The sequence below is a fragment of the Pseudopodoces humilis genome, chromosome 26 (assembly GCF_049639895.1).
Source record: "Pseudopodoces humilis isolate 2021_Gansu_Grassland_sample_001 chromosome 26, ASM4963989v1, whole genome shotgun sequence".
In the NCBI taxonomy this organism is placed as follows: domain Eukaryota; kingdom Metazoa; phylum Chordata; class Aves; order Passeriformes; family Paridae; genus Pseudopodoces; species Pseudopodoces humilis.
The window spans coordinates 1,313,674-1,339,564 of NC_142225.1; the positions used below are offsets into that span (position 1 = coordinate 1,313,674).

The window sequence follows — 25,891 nt, forward strand, 5'->3', positions numbered from 1 at the left end:
CCTCTCCCGGCCGCGGGCTCGGGATCCCCGGCAGGTCCCGCTGCGGGGAGGATGCAGCCAGGCAAGGGGAGGCATTGCTGAATGATCTTGGTTATTGGGTTTCAAGGGCTGGGCAGGGGCGTGAGACACTCCAATGGGAGGAGTTAAAACTTTCTACTCTTTCCCTCTCTCTCTCTCTCTCTGAGAGCTGGCAGGAATTTCATTCAAAGGGAAGAAAGGGAGAAAAAAAAAAAAAACAAACCAAAAGAAACCTCAGCAAATAAAGACCTGTTCATAGCTCCAGGAGCCAGGCTTGTTTTGTAACCGTGTTTTTGTGAGATAGCAGGGCAGGGGAAGGCAGAGCTGGCTCCGACAGGGCACAGAGGTGGAAGGAGTGAGGCAGGAGCACCAAGCCGGCACTTCAAGGGCTCCAGACTTCGGGACGCTGAAATATAACCCCGGATAAAGGACTCAGTGTCTGTGCTGGCTGCAAAACTCAGCTGTGCCTGGAAAGTCAGGGTGCAGCTGGGGAGAAGGGACTGAGGAGCTCAGGGGCTTTGCTGGGAGTGCCCATGCCCAAGGCTGGCTGTCTGTCTGTCCTGAGCTCCAGCCCGCACTCTCCAGCAGCCCTGTTGCTCTCCCCTTGCAGCGGGCAGGGGCTGGGGGGATGCAGGGGGATGGAGCAGCGGTGTCACACAGCCACTCTCCGTGGTGGGACATGGTGCTCCCGTTAGTTTGGCCCAGATCAAGGCTTGTGTGAGCTGTGTTTGCAGGAGCTGCCCAGCACTGATGCCAGGAGCAGGGGCTGGGCTGCTCCAAGAGCTCTTTCTAACCCTGGGTAAAGTGGCCAAAGTAGAGGAATAATCCATTGGGTGGGGGCTTGAAGCCATGTCATCTGGACCTGTGTCATGGGGTGTCTTGGCAGGGGGTACTGCCTAGCCCAGGGCCTCGTGGTGTCCTGGAACGTGTGGGATCACATCAGGGCTCTGTGCCAAGGAGCTCCCGAGTTCTGGGGCAGCAGAAACACCTGCCCAGCAAAGGGTGCTGGGCAGAAGGGGAAGGCTGCAAAGGACAGCTCCGTGTCCTCACCCGTGACAGCCACTGGCTGCCCTGGGCTGCTGTGGTGCCCTCAGATGGGGTCACTGCTGTCATCCCCTGGTTTGAGGGATAGGGGTGAGCCTGACCCCACAGCCTGAACCACACCAAGTCCCTACAGAGCCCAGCGTGTCTGTAACAGGAACAGCTGTTCATGGTCAGCTGGACATGGGGCTCACACTGAAGACAGACAGCTGTCCATGGGGCTTTAGGTGGATCTGAACTCCTGCTTTGTTCCTCCCTCTGCCTCCCTCACACCCATGAATGGAGGAGGTGAACGAGGCAGAGGAAAAAGGGCCCAGGTTTGGGTGGCTGTGAAGCACACTAAAGAAGTCACCTCTCCCACATAGCCATGCTATGGCAAAGTGCCACGTGGCCAAGGCACAGACTGAGAGATGATTTCACAGCCCTGCTTCCTCTGAATGGGCCTTTCCTTCTGGCACAGGAGTCTCCTGATTGACATCCCAATTATCTCAGGATAAAAGAGGAGGAAGTGTTATCTGGGGTCAGGAAGGTGAACTGGTGCAGTGGGAGACTTAAACAGCTCCAGCTCACCGGGGCTGGGGTGCCTTGAAGCTGTGAGTCAGAGCAGGCATCTCCTCCCCAAATAAGTGCTCAAGATGGAGTTCAGGCTTTGGGGCTGATGCACAGACTCTGCCTGAGGGCTCCTGGCTGGGGTGATGCTGGATCTGAAACTATTTCACTTGCAAAGTGCATTCAGATCCCACAGGACTCCCTGTGACTGCTGCAGTCATTGGAAAGATCACCACCGAGTGCAGAGGAGCAAGAGGATTTTGGTCTGGGAGCAAGAACTGGTTTAATTGGAATTAAGCCACTTCCATCATGAACAGAGCTGTCATTAATTAAACATTTGCAATGTCTTCTGACAGGTTCAAATGTAAAACACTGCTTGGTGGGGAGACAGGGAGCCCTCCTCAGAGGGATGAGGTTCCTCCCCAAGCTCTGCCATGGGATGTTAGCAGGGCCTGGAATGGCTGGACATGCTCTGACAGCAGCCAGGAATTCGAAGTCAGTCTGGAGAAAGTGTCAGTCCTGTCACTCCTAGCTGCAGCAGCTCTCATCTGTGATCCCTGCTCCTCTCCCTCCAGCCTCAGCAGCCAATGCCAACCACATCACCACCTCCTGACAATTTCTCATTCAGCAAATTGTCCTCAGGAGCCCAGGGCTGATCGCACTGTTAATACAGTTCTTGCAAAAAGTCACACTGAAGAGGTTCCTCCTGTAAACTATCATTCAGCTGAAGCAGGGAGATTCCCTCAGGAAGGTACTGACTGCAATTTTCACATTTTTGTGGAGCAGCATGTCCTGACGTTGGAGAGCTTTTCTCCATGTGCCTCACGTTGACTTCTCTGTTTGATTTTTACTCCAGGCTGGCTGTGGTGGTTCATACCCATCTCTTATTTCTTTGAGATCTTATAACAGCTGCCAACATTCAAAGTGTCACCTCTTCCAGCGTGTCACCCAGCTCCTGGCAAAACCAAGAGTCTGACACCAAGCTGCTTGGACCAGAGAGCTTTGATGCTTCCATGGTAAGCCTGCAATTTCTGAGTCCCTCAGGGGTGGAAGTGCCATTTTCAGCCCTCTCTGGCTGAACCTGCAGCTCGGTGGGAGCGGTGTGGGCTGTGCCATTAGTGCGGGCACGCTGCAGCTGCAGGAGCTGCAGGAACAGGAGATGCAGGAAATGCAGGAGATGCAGGAGCAGGAGCTGCAGGATGTTCCCCTGCAGGAACAGGAGCTGCAGGAGCTGCAGGAGCTGCAGGAGCAGGAGCTGCAGGAGCTGCAGGATGTTTCCCTGCAGGAGCTGCAGGAGCTGCAGGAACAGGAGCTGCAGGATGTTTCCCTGCAGGAGCTGCAGGAGCTGCAGGATGTTTCCCTGCAGGAACACGAGCTGCAGGAGCTGCAGGATGTTCCCCTGCAGGAACACGAGCTGCAGGAGCTGCAGGAGCTGCAGGATGTTCCCCCTGCAGGAACACGAGCTGCAGGAGCTGCAGGATGTTCCCCCTGCAGGAACACGAGCTGCAGGAGCTGCAGGATGTTCCCCTGCAGGAACACTAGCTGCAGGAGCTGCAGGATGTTTCCCTGCAGGAGCTGCAGGAGCTGCAGGAGCTGCAGGATGTTCCCCCGCAGGAACACGAGCTGCAGGAGCTGCAGGATGTTCCCCTGCAGGAACACGAGCTGCAGGAGCTGCAGGATGTTCCCCTGCAGGAGCTGCAGGAGCTGCAGGATGTTCCCCTGCAGGAGCTGCAGGAGCTGCAGGATGTTCCCCCGCAGGAACACGAGCTGCAGGAGCTGCAGGATGTTCCCCTGCAGGAACACGAGCTGCAGGAGCTGCAGGATGTTCCTCAGCCGTGTTTGTGTGTTGTCCTCTAGCGGTGGCTGCGAGAGCAGAGTGAGGATCACAGCCGCGCTCCCTCCCTGCAGGGCCCAGCTCCGAAGGGATGGAGCGAGACTCCTGGCACCAAACAAAAACAGGATTTGGCTGCAATTCCTGAGCACTTCACAAACTATTGAATTATCCTATGGTGTGCAGGAAGATGCTTCTATTTTGCCTTCGTGTAGTCCTCTACTCACCTGAGAAAATCTCTCTGCCTGCAATACACTTTGATGAGACTTTCATCAAAGACAGCCAGGAACTGCTAAAACACCTTCAGAGAAGCAATGCATCTTTAACAATCACAAAACTCAGGCCTTACAATTCAACTGCAATCTGATTTTAGAAAAGATTGAAAGCATGCTCCTCGGTGCAGTTCTGACACACCCTCATTTTTATTGGCAACTTAAAAGAAAATAATAGGAATTTTAAAATGCTGAATAACACTTTATAGTACCACTGGAATTTCTGGGTAGTTATGGTGAATCTGTTAATGGATTAGTCCATGCAGAATTTTAAAATATTTTTAAAACAATTTTATTTTTTGTCACCTGTCACCTCCCAGTGGCAGGTGACATCCCAGTGATGTTTCTCCTGCTGCCTCCACACTAACAGGTCTTTGTACAGCTTGTTTAAAAGCAGGAATTGAAACAAAATTTAGGGAAATTTTAGGGAAAAATTGGGGAAATTTAGAATACAACCTAAGTGGACAACAAGGTCGAGTTCTTGTGAGCTGCAAGCGTAGCCATGGCCTGAGCTATGGGGCACAGAGGGGCTGGGGGTGGTGGCAGTGGGCTGCTCACAGCAGGACATGCTCCAAGGGGTCTGGCCTTGCACCTCAGGAGAGCCAGGGCCTCGTGGACCAGCGCTGGCCAGATCCTCTCTGTGGGCCAGAAATGAGATTCCAGACAGGCTTTGGCCTGAGGGCTGTGCCTGGCAAGGTTTTCTGGAGCTGGTGGCAGAGTTGCTGTGGCTGGGGCAGGGCTGCAGTGACACCTCAATGGCAGCACTGCTGTCCCCTCTGCAGAGCCACCAGACCTCTGGGGCCCTGGTGCTACAGCCTGTGGGCCTTGACTTGGTCACTCAGCAGAGTGGAGAGGGTGATGCTGCTCCTCAAAGGTGATGCCAGTGCCCTGGACATCCAGCTGAGGTCCTTCCTGAGCTGGAAAACTGGTGATGGCAGCCGAGTCAAAGTGCTGGAGGCTGTTTGCATCCTCAGCAGGGGCCTGACACAGCCCCCAGAACAAACCACAAATGAGTCTCCTGCCCTCCTTCCATGGGACAACTGCTTTGGCCCTCATTTATTTCCTTCCAGATTTTAAAGGATCAACCCAGTGGGATCCCAGTTTGGCTGCTGGTGTCCAAGGACACCCAGTCCACACTGCAGATGTGGATGGTGCCAGCTGAGTTTCACTGCCAAGGTTCCAGGAGGAGCCTGGGGAGGACAGCTGTGAGTCCTTTCCTCCAGAAGGGCTTGCAGGGACAGGAGAGGATGCAGAGAGCCTTAGGCAGGATCACAGGGCACAGGGGCACCAGAGACAAAATAAACATCACCAGGACTGGCCCATGTGTGCTGTGACATTCACTGATCCCCCTCACCTGACATCTCTGTGAGGGGACACTCACTGCTGGGACATGATCTCTGAGAGTGATGCTCCTCAGACTCCTCACCCCTGGCTCCTCTGGAAGCTGATCCTTTGGCTCCTGGGTGGAGCAGGTTGTGATCCAAACCAGCAGAGATGGAACAGGATCCTGTGTGTGTCTGTGAGCCCAGCCATGCCCTGCAGAGCCATCCAAGGACAGAGGCAAATGTTCCTGGAGACCCTGCTCCCATCAGGGCCCTCCAAAGGCTGGAGCAGCACAGTCAGGCTCTGTGTGAGCCTGGGCCCAGCAAGGACTCCCAGGGGCTTTCCAAAACACAGCAAACACTTGCAAACGAGCAGGAGGTCCCAGTGCCCAGCGTGTGGCACCAGCTGGGGCAGGGGGAGGACAGGGACAGGTGACCATGGCTCCTGTGAAGTCTCATGGAGAAGGATGGTTCCAGCCTGATGCCCAGGGCACAGAGCAGCACAAGCCTCAGATGCACTGCAGCCCCTTGCTCTGAGGCACTGCTTGCAAAGAGGGGCAGACCTGTGGCTCCATGCCCTGCAGAGAAGAGGGACAGAGGTGCAGAGCTAGGTAGGAGACCTGTTAGGTGGACTGGAACCCTGGTCCAGTGTCCTACATGCTTGAAGACCTTTCTTTTGGAGCACCTCAGCTGGGTCAGGGAGCCACAGCCACAGCAAGCCTTGCATGTGCAAGAGGGGTGTTGAGAAGGGGCCCTCAGCTCCTGTCCTACTCACATGTCCCTGGAGGAATAAACTAAAACACAAGAAATTTCACCTCAACACCAGGAAGAAATTCTTCACATTTAGGGTGGCAGAACACTGGGACATTTTCCCAGGGAGGTGGTGGATTCTCCCTTTGGAGATGTTCAAAACCCACCTGGACATGGTCCTGTGTCACTGCTCCAGGTAATCCTGCCCTGGCAGGGGGGTTGGACTGGATGATCTCCAGAGGTCCCTTCCAACCCTGTGATTCTGTGGATTCCCCTTCCAGTTCAGACCTGGCCCCAGCACTTCTCACCAGGAGGTGCCCAACAACAGCAGCTGATGGTGGAGGATACTGGAGATCCTGGGGGCATCTGGCTGCAATCCTGCTGCTCCTGGCCTGGTACAGCTCAGGTGGAAGAGATGGTGGGCAGTGGGTGTTCCATGCCATGACTGGTGCCAGCACCTGACTTCATGGAGGCGTCCAGCTGGAGACGTGTCAGGGTGAAACAGGCTCCCTGTGGTGGGAGCAGGGGCCCATTACAGTGATGTGGAGCAGCTGGACTCTGTGTCCTGGGGAGAGCTCAGGCCAGGGAAGAGCCTGGGGCAGAGGTTCAGTGCTGGAGAGGCTGGGATCAAGGAGCTGTGGTGCTCCAGCAGCCACTGTCAGGCTCCCATGGCTGTGCATCCCCAGCTCTGAGGGGTGGTGTCCCTGTCTCCCATCACTGGGCAATAGCAACCCAGCCTGTCCCTGCTGTGGCAGCCATGGAAAGGGGAGCAGGAAGGAGGGTCCAAACAGGCAAGATCTTGCTCATCTCCCGTGTTTTGACCTCTGCACTGGGGCTGATGGAGGAGGGCAGTGGCTGGATGGTGCTCAGCTGGAGCAGGAGAAACATGAAGAACAACATGGCATGGCCCAGAACTCGCTGGGCAGCCCAAGCCAGAGGCTTGTTTTGTTTTAGTGTTCTGTTGTCTTTCTCTCCCCCTCTGGGTTTCATGGCTCTTGAGCTGCAGGGCTGGAAAATTATTCATCCAAACCACAGCTCCCACAACACCCTCTGTAAGCATCTGTGGCTCCAGACTCCACAGCAGCAGTGGGTGGGAGGTCATAAATTCATCATCATCACCAGCTTGGCCTCCTGTCAGGCGGGCCATGGAGCACGGAGCAGAGGCTGTGCCACAGACACACACTGTGCCTGTCACAGCCAGCACATTCTCCCTGGGAAAAACCTGCTGGCCACTCTGGGTGACAAATCCCTGTCCTGTGCCTGTCCTGGAGATGAGCAGCTCCCACCACGGCTGCTGGAGGAGCTGTGCTTTAGCTGCAGGTGTCTGCAGGTGCACCTTGGCTGCTGGGAACACCATGCTGCTGTTTTAGCCAGATGTGAGGGCCAAGGGATCACTCTCTCCTGGGCTTTTGGAAGCTCTGTGGACAGCACCGTGCCTCCCTCACTTTGCCTTTAATTTCTTTGCTTATGTCTCAGGGACAGTGCCCCTGGCAGCTCTGTGCCACCAGCTGTGGGTGACAGGGCATGGTGGAGTCAGAGGCACAGAAAATATTCCTTTATCTGTGCCTCACACACTCGAGAGGACACTGAGCTTAACCTGAGACCATGGAGAAAGCTAAAACTAAGCGGAGAAACTGAGAATGTGAGTGTGTAAGTTAGATAGAATTATATTAAGTCACTGGGTGAGAAAGTTAGAGTTTAGGGTTTAAGCTATATTAGTGCATAAGGGACAACATGGGGGATTTAGAGCATTGTCCCTTTCTCCTTCATCTTTTTTCTTCTAGGGTTTTTGGGCAATATGAGGTGATTGGATGGAAGAATCCACATTGCGGGACACAGGTGTTTGGTTATTGGGTTAAAAGTAAAAATAAATTAGTTGGCATTTGATAATTGGATGGTTTATGCTTAAAAGGCCTCTGGACAGAGCTCGAGGTCACCACAGCTTGATAGGTGAGTGTGTAGAAGTGCTCACTGTCTGTAAAAATGTAATATAGATAAGGGAAAATAAACATCCCAAATCCAAACACAAAAACCATCTCTCTGCTTGTGAATCTCGATCCTGGGGAAAAGAACTGAACACTTTTACATTTGAAATTTTACACAGGAATGCTGCAGCTTGGAGTTGAGAGCAGAGCAGGGAATTCAGGGAGGCAGAGGGGACTGAGCAGCTCTGCCTGCTGTACAGAAGGTATCTCCACGTGCAGGGAGACACTGCTCCCAGCCAGCTGTGCCACATCTGGGCAGGGCACAGCAGGCAGGACACTTGGCTGGGCACTGCTGGCTGCTGGGGATGGGTGGTGCAGGGTGGGAGGCGTGTGGGACAGCAGTGCCACAGAAATGTGATTTAGGAGAGGGAGAAAAGGATACCCAGATGTAAAAGAAGCCTCATCCCACTGCTGGGATGGCTGATGCTGAGGTGCCCTGGGTGCCCCATCCTGGGATGCAGATCCTTGTTTGGAAGAGGGAGAAGCTTCCAGTGGAATCACGGGGGCATTAGGACGAGTGGCCAACTCAGTCACCCACCTGGGGCTCTCTGCTCTTTAGAACAGGTCTTGGGAGCCCCTTATCAAACCTGGTTTGTCTCCTCACTCCACTCCAAGGCAGCTGCCACAGGACACGGAATATTGGGCAGGAGTGTGGGCCACGCTGGGACAGGGTCACTGCTTTGGGACTGCGCTGTAACCCCACCCTGAAGGGGAGAAGGGTAAACAGGGTCCCAGATACATGAGGAATTTACTTGTGAAACCATCTTTTTCTTAACTCTTCCTTCTGTCCTGCACTTGCAGCTCAGTGAACCGAGCTGATTCTTGCGATTTCAGCTTGGGCATGGCCACCCCTCCTTCAGAGCAGCCATGTCCTTGTGTGGACAACCCAGGTCCCAGAGCAGCAGGACTGGGAGCTGCTTACCAGTGTGTCAGCTGAACCAGGTGGCTTTGTCCTGCTCCTGGGTGCTGGTTCACAACTTTGAGCCTAGGCTTCATCTGTAAATGTGTCCCTTCCTCATGAAGCTCTGGGTGGGCTCAGTGTTCACTGCAGAAGTGTTTCCTCAGGGGAAGGAGAGGATGAGAGTGACCAGAAGCTGCTGCGCCATGGAGCACCTGGAGTGCCCAAGGGACACAGCTGTCCTTTAGGGAACAGCATCCATGCTGCAGCCTTCACACCAGGCAGACCCCTCAAAGCCAAAGCCCCTTACAAGCACACACGTTCCTAGGGCTGTTTATTGTTTGTACCTAAGGCCATTCCACCAGCCCAGACAAGCCAGGTCCACAGCACCTCTGAGACCTCCAGAGCAGAGCCCACAGGCACCTGCAGCCCAGGGTGTCCATGCTCGTGTTGGGGCTCAGAGGCACCGCAGGGCCCCACAGCGTGTCCTGAGGGGGGCAGAGAACCTCCCAGGCACCAGGAACCTCAGGAGATGTCTGAAACTGGAGAGCATCCCCTCCAGCCCCCACTGTGTCTGCGCTGAGAGGCTGCAGCGGTGCGTGGCAGGACACCGTCCGTCTGTCCAGGACACTGTCTGTCTGTCCAGGACACCCTGGTGCAGGACACTGTCCGTCTGTCCAGGACACTGTCCATCTGTCCAGGACACCCTGGTGCAGGACACTGTCCGTCTGTCCAGGACACTGTCTGTCTGTCCAGGACACCCTGGTGCAGGACACTGTCCATCTGTCCAGGACACTGTCCATCTGTCCAGGACACCCTGGTGCAGGACACTGTCTGTCTGTCCAGGACACCCTGGTGCAGGACACTGTCTGTCTGTCCAGGACACTGTCCATCTGTCCAGGACACCCCGTGGCAGGACACTGTCTGTCTGTCCAGGACACTGTCCATCTGTCCAGGACACCCCGTGGCAGGATGCAGTCTGTCTGTCCAGGACACCCCGTGGCAGGACACTGTCCATCTGTCCAGGACACCCCATGGCAGGACACTGTCCATCTGTCCAGGACACCCCATGGCAGGATGCAGTCTGTCTGTCCAGAACACCCCATGGCAGGACACAGTCTGTCTGTCCAGGACACCCGGTGTCACAGCTCACCCCACGCTGGGGACAGTGCCCAGGGAGGTCACGGCAGGGCTCGCTCTGTGCCAGGAGCCCCACGGTGCCCTCAGCAGCCCCCAGCTCCGTCCAGGACCCTGCAGAGGGGAGCAAAGGGTGCCAGGAAGGGCCAGGTGGCGTCAGGGCTGGTTCTGAGCGAGGATGTCCTGGATCCAGGTGTACAGGAGCATGTACTGGTCCTGCAAGAGAGAAAGAGGGGTGACAGTCACAGACCCCCAGCTCACAGATTAACCCTGCAGTGTGCCTTAGGAAATCCTCATTAAGGAACAGTGCCTGATAGAGGAGCACGATTTGCTCTCCCAAGTGATGGTCCTGTGTCAGTCAGAAAGGAAGAACCAAGCCTGTTATACCATGTTTGTTTCCCCTTCTTCACCCCCCATGATGGAGGGAGGAACCTGTGAGGAATATCCCGTCTAAGCTGGAGAGGAACAATTTCACTTGGCTTCCTCCAAGTGCCCCAGTGGCTTTTGGATGTGCTGTGGGGTTTGCATCCAAAACAAGAGCAAAGAGCAGCTCCAGTGATGCTGCAGGGTGTGGAGCTGGAGGGGTCTGACAGTGACCTGGGGCCAAGAGGGAAGACCTCTGGAGCAGGACTTTCCCTTGGTGTAGTCCCAGTGTACCAGAGTCAGGTGCTGACAGCAGATCAGGGCAGGTGCTCGCAGGCTCACAGAGGTACAGGAAAATCTGTGTGGGTTCCACCCAGCTGCATTGTTTTTTCAGTCTCTTTTTAGTATCACCAAACGGATCCATCAGGTGCAAACACGGGCTCAGAGCTCTGAGACCCCCTGTGTGTTTGATCTGAGGTTCAAATGCCAGGCTGCCCCAAAATGACACCAGGAGTAGGCAAGATGTGAGGGAGGTGAGCAGGGCTGTACTTGGGGCACAGAGCTGAGGGCAAGGCCAGCAGGCACACGGTGTGGGCTGGAATGCCATGGCAGTGGGCAGGGGGGGATTAGGAGCTGCAGAGGGGCCCCAGCAGCATTCCCAACAGCTCGTTAATGCTCTGGCTGAGCCTCAAGTCACGAGGAGCCTCCTCCCTGTGGTGGCTGAGCCTCACCGAAGGGCCGGGAATGCCTCGGATCACACAATGGCTGAGGCTCCAGGTCAGCAGAGCGTGTTTTCAGCCAGTCAGGTCCGATTGTGAAACCGGCAGTGACAGCCCAGGCTCCAGCCCAGGCACACTCAGTGACCGGCCACAAGCAAGAGCACATCCCCTGGGACACTCTGCTGGTGTTTAATATCCCACAGCTGCCCATGAATATCCATCAAAGGCTCATCTTCCCCCTTGCTCCCCTCCCCAAAATCTGATGTCCCCAACACGCCAGCCGCCGATGACCCCGCAGACATAAAGGGGTGCTGGCAAGCCCCACAGGGATGGAGGAGGCTGGAGGGCAGCCCTGCTGCTCAGAGTGGGATCAGCTCCTCTGCTGCCCCCCTTCAGTGGGACAGCAGCGTTTGATGGGCACTTGCTGTGCCTTGATGGGTGAATTGTGTCCCCGCAGGGCTGAGGGAGCACAAAGCAGCTCTGAGCTGGGGGCAGCGGATGCCTTGCCCGCCTCTGGCTCCCACCACGCACATGGTTCACATTAATTAAGAATGTAATTAGCTCCTTGAAGGAGGCTGTGCAGCTGGGAAGCCTCGGAGAGACCTTCCCCGGTTGTGCTGTGCCCTGTGGGGAGTTTCCAGGGCCGTGCAGCAGCTGAAGCACGGCCAGGGGCATTGGTGCCACGAGTGCCCGTCAGGCCGAGGCTGGGCTGGCACAGAGCAGCCCCCTCAGACAGTGCCACAGCCCACAGGACACCTGCTAACGTGGCACTGGGTCCCCTGCCAGGCAGCAGGAAAGGTTCTGGCCAAGGGGATACCCAGCAGGTTCTGGGTCCCCAGGCTGACAGCCATAGCCAGGAGCTGAGGGTGAGCAGGCAGTTTGTGTGGGGTGACACCTTCCTCGAGTACAATGGGAAGAGAGCCTTGATTTACTGTGAGCTCACATGCAATTTAGCTGATTTTTACTCAGAACAGAGGAGGTGGAAAACTCTTGCCAGGGAAAAGTCAGTGTCCTCAGCTGTCCGTGGCTGGCAGAGCCACAGGGTGGGGAGGAAGCATCAAGTAAATCCCTGCTGAGGGTGGACAGGCTCCCAGGCAGCAGGGAGCATCCAGGGGTGAGCAGGATGCTGCCAGCTCCAGGCAGGTCAGCACGAAGAATCTGCTTCCCCCTGCCCACCCCACTTCTCCTTCCCACCTACCAGAGTTGGGGTCATGAGGCAGCAGCTCCTGGCCAGCTGCAGCGTCACGCCGTAGATGTCCACAGTTCTCTCGGCTTTCATCTGGTACAACAGGCAATCCAGGGAGATCAGTGTCCCCATCTGGCTCATGTCACCACTGCAGGGGACAAAGGGGGTCACTGATGGCAGGCCAGGCTGATCTGAAGCCCTTTGGATGAGGGCACCAGTCCAAGGAGCCACGGGCACTGTGGGACCGTGAGCTCTCTCTGTGTGCAGGTGAGGAGATCAGGGCTGCTCCCGGTATCCCTGCAGCTCCCCAGGGCCCCTCAGCCTGGGAATGCTTGCTCCATCCATGCTGCCCCCAGCCCAGCCCCATCTGCCCTTCTCCCAGCCCCATCTGCCCTTCTCCCAGCCCCATCTGCCCTTCTCCCAGCCCCTGGCAGAGCTCTGTGACCTCCCAGGCTCCAGTGGCTCCCATGGACCGATAGCCACATACCCCCAGGGCTCGGAGAGGAAGGCTTTTTGGTACTGTGCTGAGGCCCTGTGCAGCGTGGGGGGCTCCCAGCCTAAAGGGGCTCCCAGCCTAAAGGGGCTCCCAGCCTGGGGGGCTGCCCATGGATGCAGGAGTAGCCCAGGTACCTGCAGTGCAGCAGGAGAGGACCCGCTCTCCTCCGGTGGGGCGTGCACCGTCTGACAGCCACCAGCAGCTCCATCAGGCTCTGGACATCAGGCTGCTTCTTGCTGCTCCAGAGCGTGTACAGGAACCTCTGCACCTGCCTCTCCTTTGCTTTCTTCTCCTGTGAGACACAGAGAGCTGACAGGGATTCTGGGGAGGAATTGGGTGAGTTTGGATGCAGAGGAGCCCCAGCTCTCCCATCCTCAGGCTCTCTGAGGCTTCCCTGAGCTTTCTGCCAGCTTCTGTAAAGCTGTCCAGGCATCTCTGCTGGGGCACTGTGGGTATGGTGGCTCTGGCAACCTGCTCTCCTTCCCCACACACCCTGACCTGCTCCTGGAGAGGGAACTGAGAACTGTGTGGGCCTTTTCAAAGGGGTCACACAGACCTATCAGCAAGAGGTGGGGGAAGCCCCCAGAGCCTCTCCCATGTATCTCCTGTGTCCACTCAGCTCTGGATGTTGCAATCCAGAGACACTCCTGCACTTGTGGACTGCTGGCACTCTGCTTTTCCAGCCTGGAGAAGTCCCACAGACCCTTCAGGCCCTACAGATCCCTACAGACCTGCCCCCACCCCAGGAGGTGGGAGCCAGGTCAGCCCCATGGACACACACGTGTTTCAGTTTGAGCTGGGTACATCTCCATCCTGAGATAAGCTTCTCTGTGTCACACTGGATGGTCAGAGTCTTTGTGCGGAGCGAGTCTCCTTCCAGGGGCCAGCACACCTCACCTGGGACCTGTGTGCAACAAGAAATTTGGCTTTGGTCATTGTCAGGTCCTGGTCATTGTCTATCACCGTCTGTGGGGTCTGTGGTGGGGCTGGACCAGCACTCCCAGCACCTCTCTGTGTCAGATCATCCCCCACCTAAAACCCGAGGGAGTTCCAGGAACACCAGCAAATTCAGCCAGCTCATCTGGGAACCCAGAGCTGCCTGGCAGCTCTGCTCAGAGCTCTGGGCTGGAATCTGCTCAGACAGTGTCTACACCTTGGCTGGGCAGAGCAGGAGCTGCTGCCCTTGGTCCCACTCAGATGCAGCTTGAAGGGCACCAGCTGAGCCCAGAACCTGCCTCCCATGACAAGCTGTGGGAGCACCTGGACACAGGAAAGATCCAGCTTTAGCTAAGCTGGATCTGCACCCAGGACTCGGGAGGCAGAGAAGAGTTTGGAGAGCTCTGCAGGTTCCAGCTGCACTGAACAGATTCCTGCTCTGCCATGGCACAGGTGGGCACAGTGCCTTACCTCCCCCTTCTCCTGCCACGGGAGGAGGGTCAGGATTGTGTGAACATCCTGCTCCCACACCACGCTCCAGAAGTCCTCCATGGTCAGCTTGTCAGGGCCATGGACAGCCAGGTAGTCCCTGCTGGAGCTGCAGCCCTGGGTGGGGAAGGAGAATGTTACTGTCCTGCTGGAGAGGGTGCTCTGCTGGCCCAGGTGGCTGCAGGAATGGTCAGCAAGAGAAGGAGGCAAGGACAGAAGAGAAAGCACCAAGTGAGATGTGTGAGAACAGCCCAAACTGGGCAGGCAAGGGTGTCCTCAGTCCCCTCCTCTGCACGCAGTGACAGGGACCAGTGGAGCAGTGCAGGAGCCAGGCACAGGAGCCAGGCACAGGAGCCAGGCACAGGAGCCAGGCACAGGAGCCAGGCACAGGGAGACTCACCTGGACACGCCACACCTGCAGCAGTCCTGAGAAAGGGCCCTGCTCCAGTGGGGAAAACTTCACTCTGGAGCGATCATCTGCAAAGTAAGTGGGAGCTGGAGGGATTCAAGGCAGTCTTGAGCTCAAACAGGTTTTGCAGACTGACTGCCACACAAATCCAATTCTTCCTTCACCATTTCTTGGCAAAGGCACTTCTTTCTGCAGTGCTCATCTCCAGCCTGTGGATGTTGGTTCCCAAAAGACAGGTCTCTATCCCAGGCTCCTGTAGTGCAGGTCACTCAGTGTCTGAGCCAATGCAGATCTGCCTCTCTCCAAGGATGGAGAGCCTGTGGGTTCTCTGGGCCTCTGTTTCAGTGTTTGACTATCTTCATGGAAATTCACTGTTCCTTCTACTGAGTTGGATTACCCTCCCAAACCATCCCCCTTGTCTCCAGACCCTCTATGGCACACCTCTGAGAAGACTCTGTGCCTGCCCTGTGCCCTCCCACTGCTGAAAAGAGCAGTAGGATCTCCCCTTGGCCTTCTCCAGGCTGAGCAAACCTACCTATGCCAGTCCCAAACACCATGTGCTCCATCCCAAACACCTCAGTAACCTCCTGGGGGAGTCACTGAAGTCTCAAAATACTTTCTTACACTGTGGACTACTGGCCCTGGTCCAGCCTGGCAGGAGGAACAGGACCAGGAGGGAAGAGGATGCAAGCTGTGCCAGAACTCACATGGCAGGATGCTGGAGGGCCGTGTCTGCTGGCTGCCTGAAGATGGTGATGCAGAGCTGGCTTCTTCCTTGACAACTTCCAGGAGGGCCTGCCAGGGTGACAGAGAGTGGCAGTGAGCAGGAGGGGTCAGGAGCAGGAGGAGCCGGGGGCCTCCTGAGGAATCCTGCGCTCGGCAGAGGGGGATGCAGATGCAGCAGTGCCCCGAGAGCAGCTCTGCAGAGGGCTGCCAGGGCTGTGCCATGCTGTCAGGAGAGGGCTGCAGCTGCTGCAGGCACCTGGGAAGGTGTGGGTGGGATAGAACCTGAGCAGAATGCATGAGGGAGTTTGTGTGCCTGGGCATGATGCCGTGGGGAGGGGACACTGCCAGGACACCCAGGACATTGGGGCATGGGACCCACTCAGGAGGCACTTATGGGGTGTCCTCCAGGTTCAGTCAGTCCCCAGGTGCCCTCAGCACACACAGCCATGGCAGCACTCCCTGCACCTGCCCAGGACAGCTCTCACCTCGTACTCCCTCAGGAAGCCCATGTGGGACTTGGCTGCCTTCTGGGCATAGTGCTGGGCAAAGCTCTTCAGCGGGATGGGGCAGGACCTGGGGAGAGAGCCAGGGTGTAAGGGTGAGGCTGAGCTCATCCAGCAGCACCCAGGCTGTGTCTGCAGCAGGGGGACAGGCCTGTGACCTTCACCCCTCAATGCCAGGGGGCCAGAGCCCAGCTCTGGCCTGTGACAACCTGTGTCCCCTAGACAGAGCCAGGTCTCAGGGGTGACACAGCCCAGGGCTCATTCAGGGCTCGTTCCCATTCACTGGGAATGAAACCCCTGAATTTGAGGGACTCATCCCAGGGCTCATTCCCAAGAGGCAGCAAGGACAAGGACATCCTTGCTCTGCATGAGAGAGGGGACAATCTGACCACAAAGACCTCCAGATGTAGCCCCAAGACAATGAGATAGGTGGTCAAAGCCATGCCCAGCTGGACCCTGCTCCATCCTCTTGGCTTTCATTAGGAGGGACATCCCAAGGTCACCCAGCTGCCACGAGCCTCTCCAGTTTGTACACATGGCAGGGCATGCCTGTGGGCTGGGAAGCCAGAGGGCAATGCCTTCCCCAGCACAGCCCTGCAGATCTCTGGTGTTGGTGTACCCAGGAGACTGCACCTGGCTCTGTGCTGGGCTCCCCGTGCTGCAGGGAACAACCCACCCTGTGCTGGCCTCACTCACAGCACCAGCTGGGGCTGGCTGGGCTTCCCTGCCCTGTCCTGGAGCCAAGGCTGGCTGGGAGGGGTCGTGGATCAGAGTGGCAAAGCACAGCAAGGCCTTACCTCTCTGTCCCTGATAAATCCGGGAGAGGCTCCTCCAAGATCTTGTCCAGGATGCAGCTGTGCAGGAAAATGTACTGGGACTGCAAGGCAAAGGCAGGCACACAGAGTGTCACACTGCAGAGACAGCATGTCACAGGGGCATGGCCCCTCTCCTGAAGGGCAATTTTGACACCTTGTGCCAGCCCCAAGGACTGGAGATGGGAGACAGACTGTGGAACATCACAGACCAACAGCATGGTCTGAGTTAAGAACTGCCTGCAAAGGGCCTGATCCTGTTCCTCAGTGCTCTGGGGTGTTTCTGAGCCTCCTGGGAGGTCTCTGGGACTCTGGATGTTGCTGCTGTGGGTCTAGCAGGGCACGAAGCAGCTGAAACCCCCCCCCCCCAGCAATTTCCACTCCAGCTGAGCTGCTGCTTTCAGCAGCAGGATGACACAGGGACAGGCTGAGGGCCAGCCTGGGGGTGCTGGGGCTGGCAGGCCAGCTCATCCAGCTGTGAACTTCAGTGGGATGGAGTGAGGGGCCAGGGGAAGGAGGGAGCAGAGATCTCACCAGCGTCTGAATCATCAGGTACCGGTTCATCCGCAAGGTGTAAACAACACCGAAAATGTCCACCACCTTCTCCTGCCTCATCTGCTGCAGCAGCCGGTCCAGGGCAATGAAGGTGCCAGTGCGGCCCACGCCAGCACTGAGAACAAGCAAGGGTTAAACAAGGCCTGACAGCACAGCCCCTGGGCTCCCAAAGGCTGCTCACCGGGCACTGGTCCCAGCAGGGAGCTGAGGAGCCGTTCAGGCTGCCCTGGGTCGGTGCTGAGCATCTCCCCCTGCCCCACAGCCCGGGGCAGCACGCAGCAGCTCTGCCTCCTGGGCACTGCTCTTGTGCACAGCTTGAGCAGGACCCTCATCCCCCCTGCTCTCCCCCACCATCATCACCTGCAGTGCACGAGGGTGGGCCCTGCATCCTTGGTGCTCTGGATGTGCTCCTGGACCAGCTCCCGGAAGGTCATGATGGAAGTGGTGGACTCGGGGATGCCGTGGTCGGGCCACGCCGTGTAGTGCAGGTGGGACACGAACCGCTCTGCCCTGGCACCCTCCTGCACGGGGCATTGCTGATGGGTGTGCAGCCCCCCGGGGCAGCCCCACAGCCCTGCCAGCACCCAGGGGCTTGAGGACACCCGGCTCAGCTGCAGGGATCAGCCACCGTCGGGTCTGCACTGCCCGGTGGTGTCTGCTCCTCCACCCTGCCCCACAGGACACGTGGAGGTGGCAGGGAGGACATCTGCCCCTGACTGCCAGGGAATGTACCCTGGGAGCTGCAGGCTGGCCCAGGGACATGGAAATGAGAGGGCAAGGGTGGAGAGCAGCATGACACATGGTGGTGACCCCCATGTCACCTGTCTGAAGTGGGAGGCTTCTCCTCAGGGCTTGGATCTTCCCTGAGCCCCACAAATGGCAGGGAAAGGTGCCACCAGCACTGAGGAGAAATGCCAGCACCTACCCCAAGCCCCAGACAGGGCCTCACATCCCCTGGTGTGTGAACTCACGTGCCACAGCTTGAACTCCCGTATGGTCCACTCCTCGGAGCTGCTCTGTGTCAGCAGGTGGACACGCACCTGCCCATAGGTGACCGGGGCAGATTCTGATGGCCAGTAATGATCACACAGCACCTAGAGCAGGACAGGGTCTCAGTGAGGCCAGGGAGGGACCAGGTGATCTTCTGGCTCCCAGGGAGGATCTAGAGAGGAGCAGCTGTGAGAGGAGCCAGGACAGGTCTTGGGGAGCAGGCAGGGGTGTTTCCCCTTCCCACTGGGAGCTTTGCACAGCTCTGTCTCACAGCCCCTTCATTTGGAGCTCAGCCTCTTCCAGAAAAAAGGACCTGTGTGGGTCTCATCATCCCTGGAGACTGGAGGAACAGTCCATGTGAAGTGGCTCACCCAGAGGACATGGCAATTTCAGATTCTGTGGAAATATCTGAGGGTGATGGGGGTGGTCCTGGCTAAGCTCCTGCCCCAAGCTAAGGCTGAGCTGCACAGATCAGCCTCTCTCCCCCCAAACTGTCTGTCAGGGAAGCTCTGTGCTCATCCTGGAGCCATATCAGAGTAGGGTTTTGTGGAGGACACAGACCCAGCCCTGGACTCAGCTCACACCACCAGGACTGGGCTGGGCTGGGGCTGGCACTGACCTACCCGCCCATTCTCCATGCACACTGTCAGCATGATGATATTGCAGACGTTCTGCTCCCACACCAGCCTCCAGAAGTCCTCGATGGTTTTCTTTAGGGGCCCCTGGGTGGCAATGAACTCTTGCTGGGATGTGTAGCCCTGAGCAAGAGGCAGACAAGAGCAAGGTGAGTGAGCAGGTTGCCAAGGCAGGTGAGTCCTGTCAGTGCCTGGTTTTTGTGGTAGAAGGAGAAATTCCTGTTGCCCTTAGCCCACATGGGCACAGTTCCCAGGCAGCTGATCTCAGAAGCAGCTGATCTCACAGGAAACATGAGCTGCCCAGCATACACTCTCTACATACTTGGAATAAAGTGACCCACACCATTTCCCTCCAATCAGTTCCTCATTCAGCCTAACTGGGGAAAGACAGATCTGAGTCAGCCCTGAGCTTCCCCTTCAGTGCTGAGGGCAGGGTGAGCATGCAGGGTCTCAGGTATTTCTCTGCCCTTGGACACACACATGTCCCCCAGAGCCACACAAGGGCACATGCATGTCTGTGCCCCCCCTGTTACCTGGGAACACCCCCCAGCTGGGGGATGAGGGCACAGCTCCAGGGTTGTTCAAATGCAGCTGCACAGGCCAGAAGGAAAAAGAGCAGGCAGAGAGACAGGGCAGTAAGCTGGGAGGTGATGGAAGAGGACAGACAGTCCACGAGAAGAAAGCAGAGAGACTTGCCAGTCTTCCCACACTCACACCTCTGCATTTGCCACCTCAGGCTCCATCAGTGCCTGCTAAAGGACAACCACACATCTCCACCTTCCCCACAGCTTCTCCTGGCCTGTGCCAGCTGTGCCTCACCAGCACCCCGTGCCCACCAGCCCTCACAGAAGGGAACACTCTGCCTCGACCCAGGCAGTTTCTGTGATGGTGCCCTGTGGCCATATCTCAGTGGGGAAGGCAAGTGGGCACTCACAGGCATGAAGTTGGCATTGATGTAGTCTGAGTGTGGATCCTCCCCCAGCTGGCTCAGTTTGACCCGAGAGTGATCATCTGGAAGAGACCACACACAGGTGAGCCCCAAGGCAGCCCTTCAGCAGGACATGGCCAGCTGGGAAACCCAGTGGGAGAAGCCTCAGCAGCTCCAGCAGGGAGGCTCTGTGCTCTGCCAGGCACCTTCTCCCCTGAGAGGTGAGCACTGCCTGCCAGCTGTGCTAGCAGGGGACTGGGAAACAGAGCTGGGCTCATGAGGCCCATCAGTGAAGCTCATGGACCCCCTTTGGTCCCCTGTTAGGACCCATCCTGAGCCAGGCTCACCCAGCAGCCCACTGGAGGAGCTGGGAAGGCTGATGGCTCAACCATCAAGCCTCGAGTCTCCAGCAGGAAAATGGAAACTGAGGCCCATTTCAAGAGTGCTCCTGCTCCCAGGAAAGGAGCCAGGCACTCACCCTGGCAGCGAGGAGCCTGTCCTTAAACACTGCCCTGTGAGCTCCCACCCTGGCTGCTGGGGGAGAAGGGAGGAGACAGCACTCACAGGGCAACACGTGGGGATATCTGTTCTTGGAGACATTTGCTGGGAGCTCAGCCTCCACCTTCGACTGCTCCTTCCCAACTTCCTTCAGCTCCTGTAGGACAGGGGAAAAGCACAAACATTCCTCTGGAGAACTCCTGGTCAGCTCAGCCCCCTGCTCATGGCCAGTGGCTCTGTCTGGAGGGTAAAGAGGATTACCCTCACACAGAGAGCTGCTCCACTCCTCCCTCACATGGCCTGTGCACTCTGAGCCATGGTGGCTTTTCCAACAGCACTGTTCATTCCCAAGAACAAGAACTGGGGGGAAAAGACTTGGAAATCTACCACAAAGCTCAGAGGATTTTCTGCTAAGCAAACAGAAATATCTTGTGCCACATCTGCTTCTGCCCCTGTCCCCACTCAAGAAGCCAGACAAGGGTGATCTGAGGAGGGTTTGAAATTGCTGATGGGAATTTGAAGATGCTGCAGCAGAACAGCCCAGAGGCTGCAGATGTTGGCAGTGGGAGCCAGGGAAGGCAGCCTGAGGTGAAGCTCCCAGCCTGACCCTGGAGGTCTGAGTGCTCCTCGACCTTCCCTCTGGCTGCAGGCTCTTTCCTAACCCTGCCAGGGTGGTTCTCATCACCACCCCTCTCACCTTCACCTCCAGTCAGGGCTGGGGCACTCTGCTCTGTGCTAGTTCACCTCACGCCATGTGTTCCGACCACAACTTGAACAAACCAGGTTTTGGGCAAAGGAACTGCTGATCACTTGTTCCATCCAATCTTTGGCCTCCAAGGCTGCTTCACAGGGTGAGTGGATTGCTAGAGATGGGTGACCATCCCTGGAGAGGAGCACTCCATATTGGACACCCAGCAGCATGAGCCACCGAGCAGAGAAACCCAGTGTCAGCCCTGTGAGGGGTCTCACCTCACCTCAAACTCCTGGAAAAAAGCGTGGTTAGCACTTGCTGTCTTCATCTCATAGTACTGCTTGAAGTTCTGCAGGGGAACTGGCCGGTGGACGTTCCTGCAGGAAATGAAGTCCAGAGGAAAACTTGCCTCAGTTGCTGGGAGGCCTGGCCTGGCCAGGAGCCACTGAGAGCCCAGACGTGAGACCTGCAGTACCTGGGTGCACACAGGGGTGGTTTGTGGCCCACCTCACTGCCCAGGGAATATTGGGAGTTTAATTGCCCAGTTTAAATACTGGGAGGGATTCAGGGTGATGAGAATATTCTCCTGCTGCAGAAACTCGCACATGAGGTGTAGACAATGCCAGACTTGGAATGGAGCTGGGCAATAAATACTGAACTTGGGAAAGACTGATTTATAAAATAACTGGGGAGAGGAGAGGGTTGGATTTTTCCTGAGTCAAAGCATGAAAAAGGAAGTAAGTAAAGGACAGTGGGAGCTGCTGTGGGGCCACACAGAGGGCAGACTCCAGCACCCACCTCAAGCTGTAGGTCACCATTTCCTGGGGTGGGCTGCTCTTCTTGGTCCTAGAATCAAAGCACAGGGGCTGTTACTTTTGCCTGCAGTGCAGAGACAGATGCCATGAGGTATTGTGCACACTGCCTTGCACACCTGTAGGGTTTTGTGACCTAACTGCACATGGGCAGCTCCTCTCTCCCCTCTGCCTTTGGCTTCTGAGCTTGCCAGGCACAATTCCACTAGCCCATGTGCTGGTTTGTCTGAGTCTCTTCTTGCACCCTCTCCCTGCTCTCCTCCAGGCTTGGAGGTTGGGAGTTGGATACCCAGCTGAAGGTTGGGTACCTCAGCCTGCACTCAATAGGTAAGATATGGCTCATGCTCACCTCTTTGCTTTGAGCTGTTTCCAGTAAACCAAAGCAAAAATAGCTGCAAGTGTCAGAAGAAATCCCACAATGACTCCAGCGATTATTGGCATTGAGAGTGGAGCTGTGTCTGCACTGGACCCAGCAGCTGGAATTAAAAAGAGAGAGTATAGAGACAAGAGTCAGTAAAAAAGTATTTTAGAATGAGGGTGGTGAGGCCCTGGCACAGGGTGCCCAGAGAAGCTGTGGCTGTCCAGCCCTGGAAGTGTCCAAGACCAGGCTGGACAGGGCTGGAGCAACCTGGGCAAGGGAAGTGTCCCTGCCATGGCAGGGAGTGGAACTATATGAGCTTTAAAGTCCCTTCCAACCTAAACCATTTTATAATTCTGTGATATATGTCTGCATTTATTCTATTTATTATATAGAGATCATTATATTGTATATAATTATATAATATTATATATTATATAATATATACAGTAATATTATAGACAATTATATTTTATACAATTATATTATATATAACTATATTATATATAACTATATTATATATAACTATATTATATATAACTATATATATATATATATATATATTATATAGGGCTCATATAGCCTATGAGCTCCCTCTGGCTGTTCATGAGCTCTAACCTACCCAGCCAGGTGTGGAAGATTCTGTTTTCCAGCTTACCTGAGAACATGGTGAATGTCACAGCAGGGGCCACTGGGTCATATTTGGTGAAGGCAGCAATGCTGAACCTAAAGGCAAAGCAGAGTCCTGTGTCAGGGACAGCCTGAGCTGAGCACAGAAAAGGACCACTGCCTGGAAAAATCTTGTTAAAAAATGTTATGGATTTAAGGGGATGTGTGGAAATAGTCTTTCCTCCCTTTTCTGCCTCTTGGATAAGTTTGTTCTACTTGGGAAAGCACAAGAAATTGTTCAGAAAGCACAAATGGGAAGCAGCTCTCCTCCAAAGGGTTGTCTACAGAGAAAGGCAGTGTCTGGTCTTCTGTAGGACACAAAAAAATTCATGTTCATGCTGGTTAACAGGGCTGACAGGAAAGAGCTGAGCCCTGTTTGACACAGAGGCTGGAAGGGCTCAGCCCTGACCCAGACCCTTCCCTGCACACACACACAAGTGGCTGGTGCATCCTCATCCCCCTCCTGCCAGCACCAGTGCTCACAGCTCTCTGCAGAGCTGACTTCCTTCTGAGCAGGGCACTTGGAAGGGCCCTTTCTCGTGCCCTAAGTGCAAGACAAAGCTTTTACAGGTAGCACTGGATTTTAGCAGCCAAGGGTTTGTTGAGTGTGTGTGGGTCCCCTCTGGCAGTGCCCCACACGTGGCTGCCAGGGCTCAGACCTCCTTTGAAAAGTGAGCCTGCAGACGCCATGGCATCAAAGATGAGGGCTTGTGGATAAATAACTCACTGAAAGACAGGAAACAAGAACAGAAATTCTGAGTGGGAATGAGCTGTCAGCTTTTCACCACCCTAACAATCATCACCTCAGCAGCACAGTTTACTGCAGATATTTAGGTCGGGTATTTAGGCTGAGTGTTCCATGTACTGAGGCTATTTAGGCTGGATATTTAAGATATTTAGGTCAGATATTTAGGATATTTAGGTCAAGTGCTGTTTGTACTGAGAACATTTAGGTTGTTTAGGGCAGCCAAACTGAAAGAAAGCTGTGGTGTAGAAGTAAGAAAGCTGTGGTGTAGAAGGACCTTCTAGTCCTGAATAACTGGACAGTTCAGGACACGTTATTGAATCATGGCAGGTGGATTAATGACAGGGCCTGATGTCCCTGAATAAGCTGCTTCCCCTCAGGAGGTCCTGGTGGAACTCCAAGTGGGTGGGGCAGGTACAGAGCCTGTGTTTGGCCCATCAGTGCCAGGGTGTGGAGGCTGTCCTGGTTGCTGCTGTTGAAGTCCCCTCGAGGCTGCTGACAGACCTTGGTCTGAGGCCTCTGCCCTGCTGTTCCCTCTCCATCCCCAGCTGACCCCTCTCTGTCCCCCCAGAGCTGAGGCTCAGGGGTGAACTGGCAGGTCCTGCCCTGCCACACCTGAGGGTGAGGTGTGAGCAATCCAGAACAGACAGATTTGATGGGTGAGGAACCCTTGTGAGATGGCCACACCAGCCCAGGGGCCTGGGATGGACACGAGATGGACACGGGATAGGAGCGCACTGTCACCCGTCCTCCTGCACAGCAGAATTGCTCTCTGCTCCTCACGACCCCACTCTGGCTGCAATTTCCAAGGCAATGGCTCGCTGGAAACTCCCCATTTTTTTTTTCCCCTGGGAAAAACAGCCATTTCCCACCCCCTGGGTGTCATCACCAATCTGGGCCAGTGCTGCCCTAACCAGCAGCTCAAGAGCCCCTGTTTGGTGCAGATGTGAATATAAAACAACTCCACAGGAGTCAGTTAAAATTCTCCATGTCTGCACACAGGAACAGTGGTGGGGAAAAGGGAAGGGAAGGGAAGGGAAGGGAAGGGAAGGGAAGGGAAGGGAAGGGAAGGGAAGGGAAGGGAAGGGAAGGGAAGGGAAGGGAAGGGAAGGGAAGGGAAGGGAAGGGAAGGGAAGGGAAGGGAAGGGAAGGGAAGGGAAGGGAAGGGAAGGGAAGGGAAGGGAAGGGAAGGGAAGGGAAGGGAAGGGAAGGAAGGGAAGGGAAGGGAAGGGAAGGGAAGGGAAGGGAAGGGAAGGGAAGGAAGGAAGGGAAGGGAAGGGAAGGGAAGGGAAGGGAAGGGAAGGGAAGGGAAGGGAAGGGAAGGGAAGGGAAGGGAAGGGAAGGGAAGGGAAGGGAAGGGAAGGGAAGGGAAGGGAAGGGAAGGGAAGGGAAGGGAAGGGAAGGGAAGGGAAGGGAAGGGAAGGGAAGGGAAGGGAAGGGAAGGGAAGGGAAGGGAAGGGAAGGCCCAACACCCACTCACCACAAAACTTATGGGCAGATTTAATTCTCCCTTTATTCCCAGTGGAAAGGAAAGGTCTCTCATGAACACACTCTCCCACAGACTTTCATTCTCTTTTCCTAATGTGCTCAATGGCTTTATCACCATCAGCAATCCTTGCTGCAAGTTTCTTTAAAGTGAAATGGGATAATGTTCCAGACTCTGGGGGATCAGAGAAATGCCCATGGATATGGTCCCCATTTGATGAAACTGAGCTGCTAAATTAACAGGACTGACTGAAGATACCATTCCTTGTTAGCAGTGGAAAACCTGTTTTTCCATCAGCAGTTTTAAAAGAAACTATGTACCCCCATGTTCCTGGATTCTATTTAGTGTCAAATAAGACTCTGAAATTATGACTATTGGGATCCATGTGTGTGTCTCTAGGGGAACTTGGACCTCTTGGAACTTGGACTGAGTGTTTGCTACCCCCAACCTCTGGACCACCCCCATGTAGGCACCACTTAAACTGTTTCCAAATCAGTTTCATTTTTGCACCGTCTGCACATGGTTCTGAGTCATGAAGGTCCTACAAATAACAGATTCTGTTTTAGTTCCTCTCCTGGGGCTGGGCATCTGCTCAGCTCCTGAGACTACACACACAGCCCTTGGCAGCCTCAGCTTTCCTTCTCCCTGCCCACTACGCTGCCTAACATTCCCTGCATGCCAACCCCTGCCTCCCTCAAATGCTGCTTGGTGGAGAACCCTTAGGGTGCCCTGCTGAGGATTTGGGGGTGTGAGGTGCCATCCAGGGAGCTGCTGGCATTCCTGCAGGGACACATGCAGTCCTTTTCCTCCTCCAGCCCTTCCCCTCGGGAGGGATGCTGACATCTCTCACCTGTACTGCTCGTTGGCTTTCAGCTTCCCGTTGCACATCGCCCTGGACTGGCCGCACTCCTCTGTTCCCACTGGCACCCGCCAGGTTTCGGGGGAGCTCCTCTGATGGAAGGGGTTGGGTAGGAGCACTGCCAGGTAGGAGTCCTCTGTCCCGTAATAGTGGTCGTACCATGTGCTGGACACGATCTCCTGGGTGGGCCTCAGCACTGGAGGGGGATGTGCAAGGTGACAGT

General features: G+C 55.7%; 1 protein-coding gene across 6 annotated transcripts in view; it reads right to left on the bottom strand.

Annotated features, from left to right (window-relative positions):
• Positions 1-8,983: 8,983 nt before the first annotated feature.
• LOC102111730 (receptor-type tyrosine-protein phosphatase V-like) overlaps positions 8,984-25,891 on the bottom strand; it is a 35,527-nt gene continuing 18,619 nt past the window's right edge. For 2 of the 6 annotated variants that reach the window (XM_014258900.2, XM_014258899.2), the window contains 20 exons: positions 25,660-25,864; positions 22,568-22,635; positions 21,901-22,027; positions 21,538-21,585; positions 21,023-21,116; positions 20,115-20,205; positions 19,557-19,633; positions 18,611-18,745; positions 17,969-18,091; positions 17,358-17,518; positions 16,977-17,112; positions 16,428-16,507; positions 15,613-15,700; positions 15,109-15,196; positions 14,393-14,469; positions 13,975-14,109; positions 13,349-13,471; positions 12,702-12,859; positions 12,084-12,219; positions 8,984-10,019 (listed from right to left, as the gene is read on the bottom strand). In XM_014258900.2, coding sequence (XP_014114375.2) covers positions 9,960-10,019; positions 12,084-12,219; positions 12,702-12,859; positions 13,349-13,471; positions 13,975-14,109; positions 14,393-14,469; positions 15,109-15,196; positions 15,613-15,700; positions 16,428-16,507; positions 16,977-17,112; positions 17,358-17,518; positions 17,969-18,091; positions 18,611-18,745; positions 19,557-19,633; positions 20,115-20,205; positions 21,023-21,116; positions 21,538-21,585; positions 21,901-22,027; positions 22,568-22,635; positions 25,660-25,864 — 2,210 coding nt within the window. In that variant the 3' untranslated portion in view covers positions 8,984-9,959. Of the gene's footprint in view, positions 10,020-12,083; positions 12,220-12,701; positions 12,860-13,348; positions 13,472-13,974; positions 14,110-14,392; positions 14,470-15,108; positions 15,197-15,612; positions 15,701-16,427; positions 16,508-16,976; positions 17,113-17,357; positions 17,519-17,968; positions 18,092-18,606; positions 18,746-19,155; positions 19,214-19,556; positions 19,634-20,114; positions 20,206-21,022; positions 21,215-21,537; positions 21,586-21,900; positions 22,028-22,567; positions 22,636-25,659; positions 25,865-25,891 lie in introns of those variants that run through there. The other 4 variants (XM_088067189.1, XR_015774554.1, XR_015774555.1 and 1 more) reach the window with 4 other exon arrangements.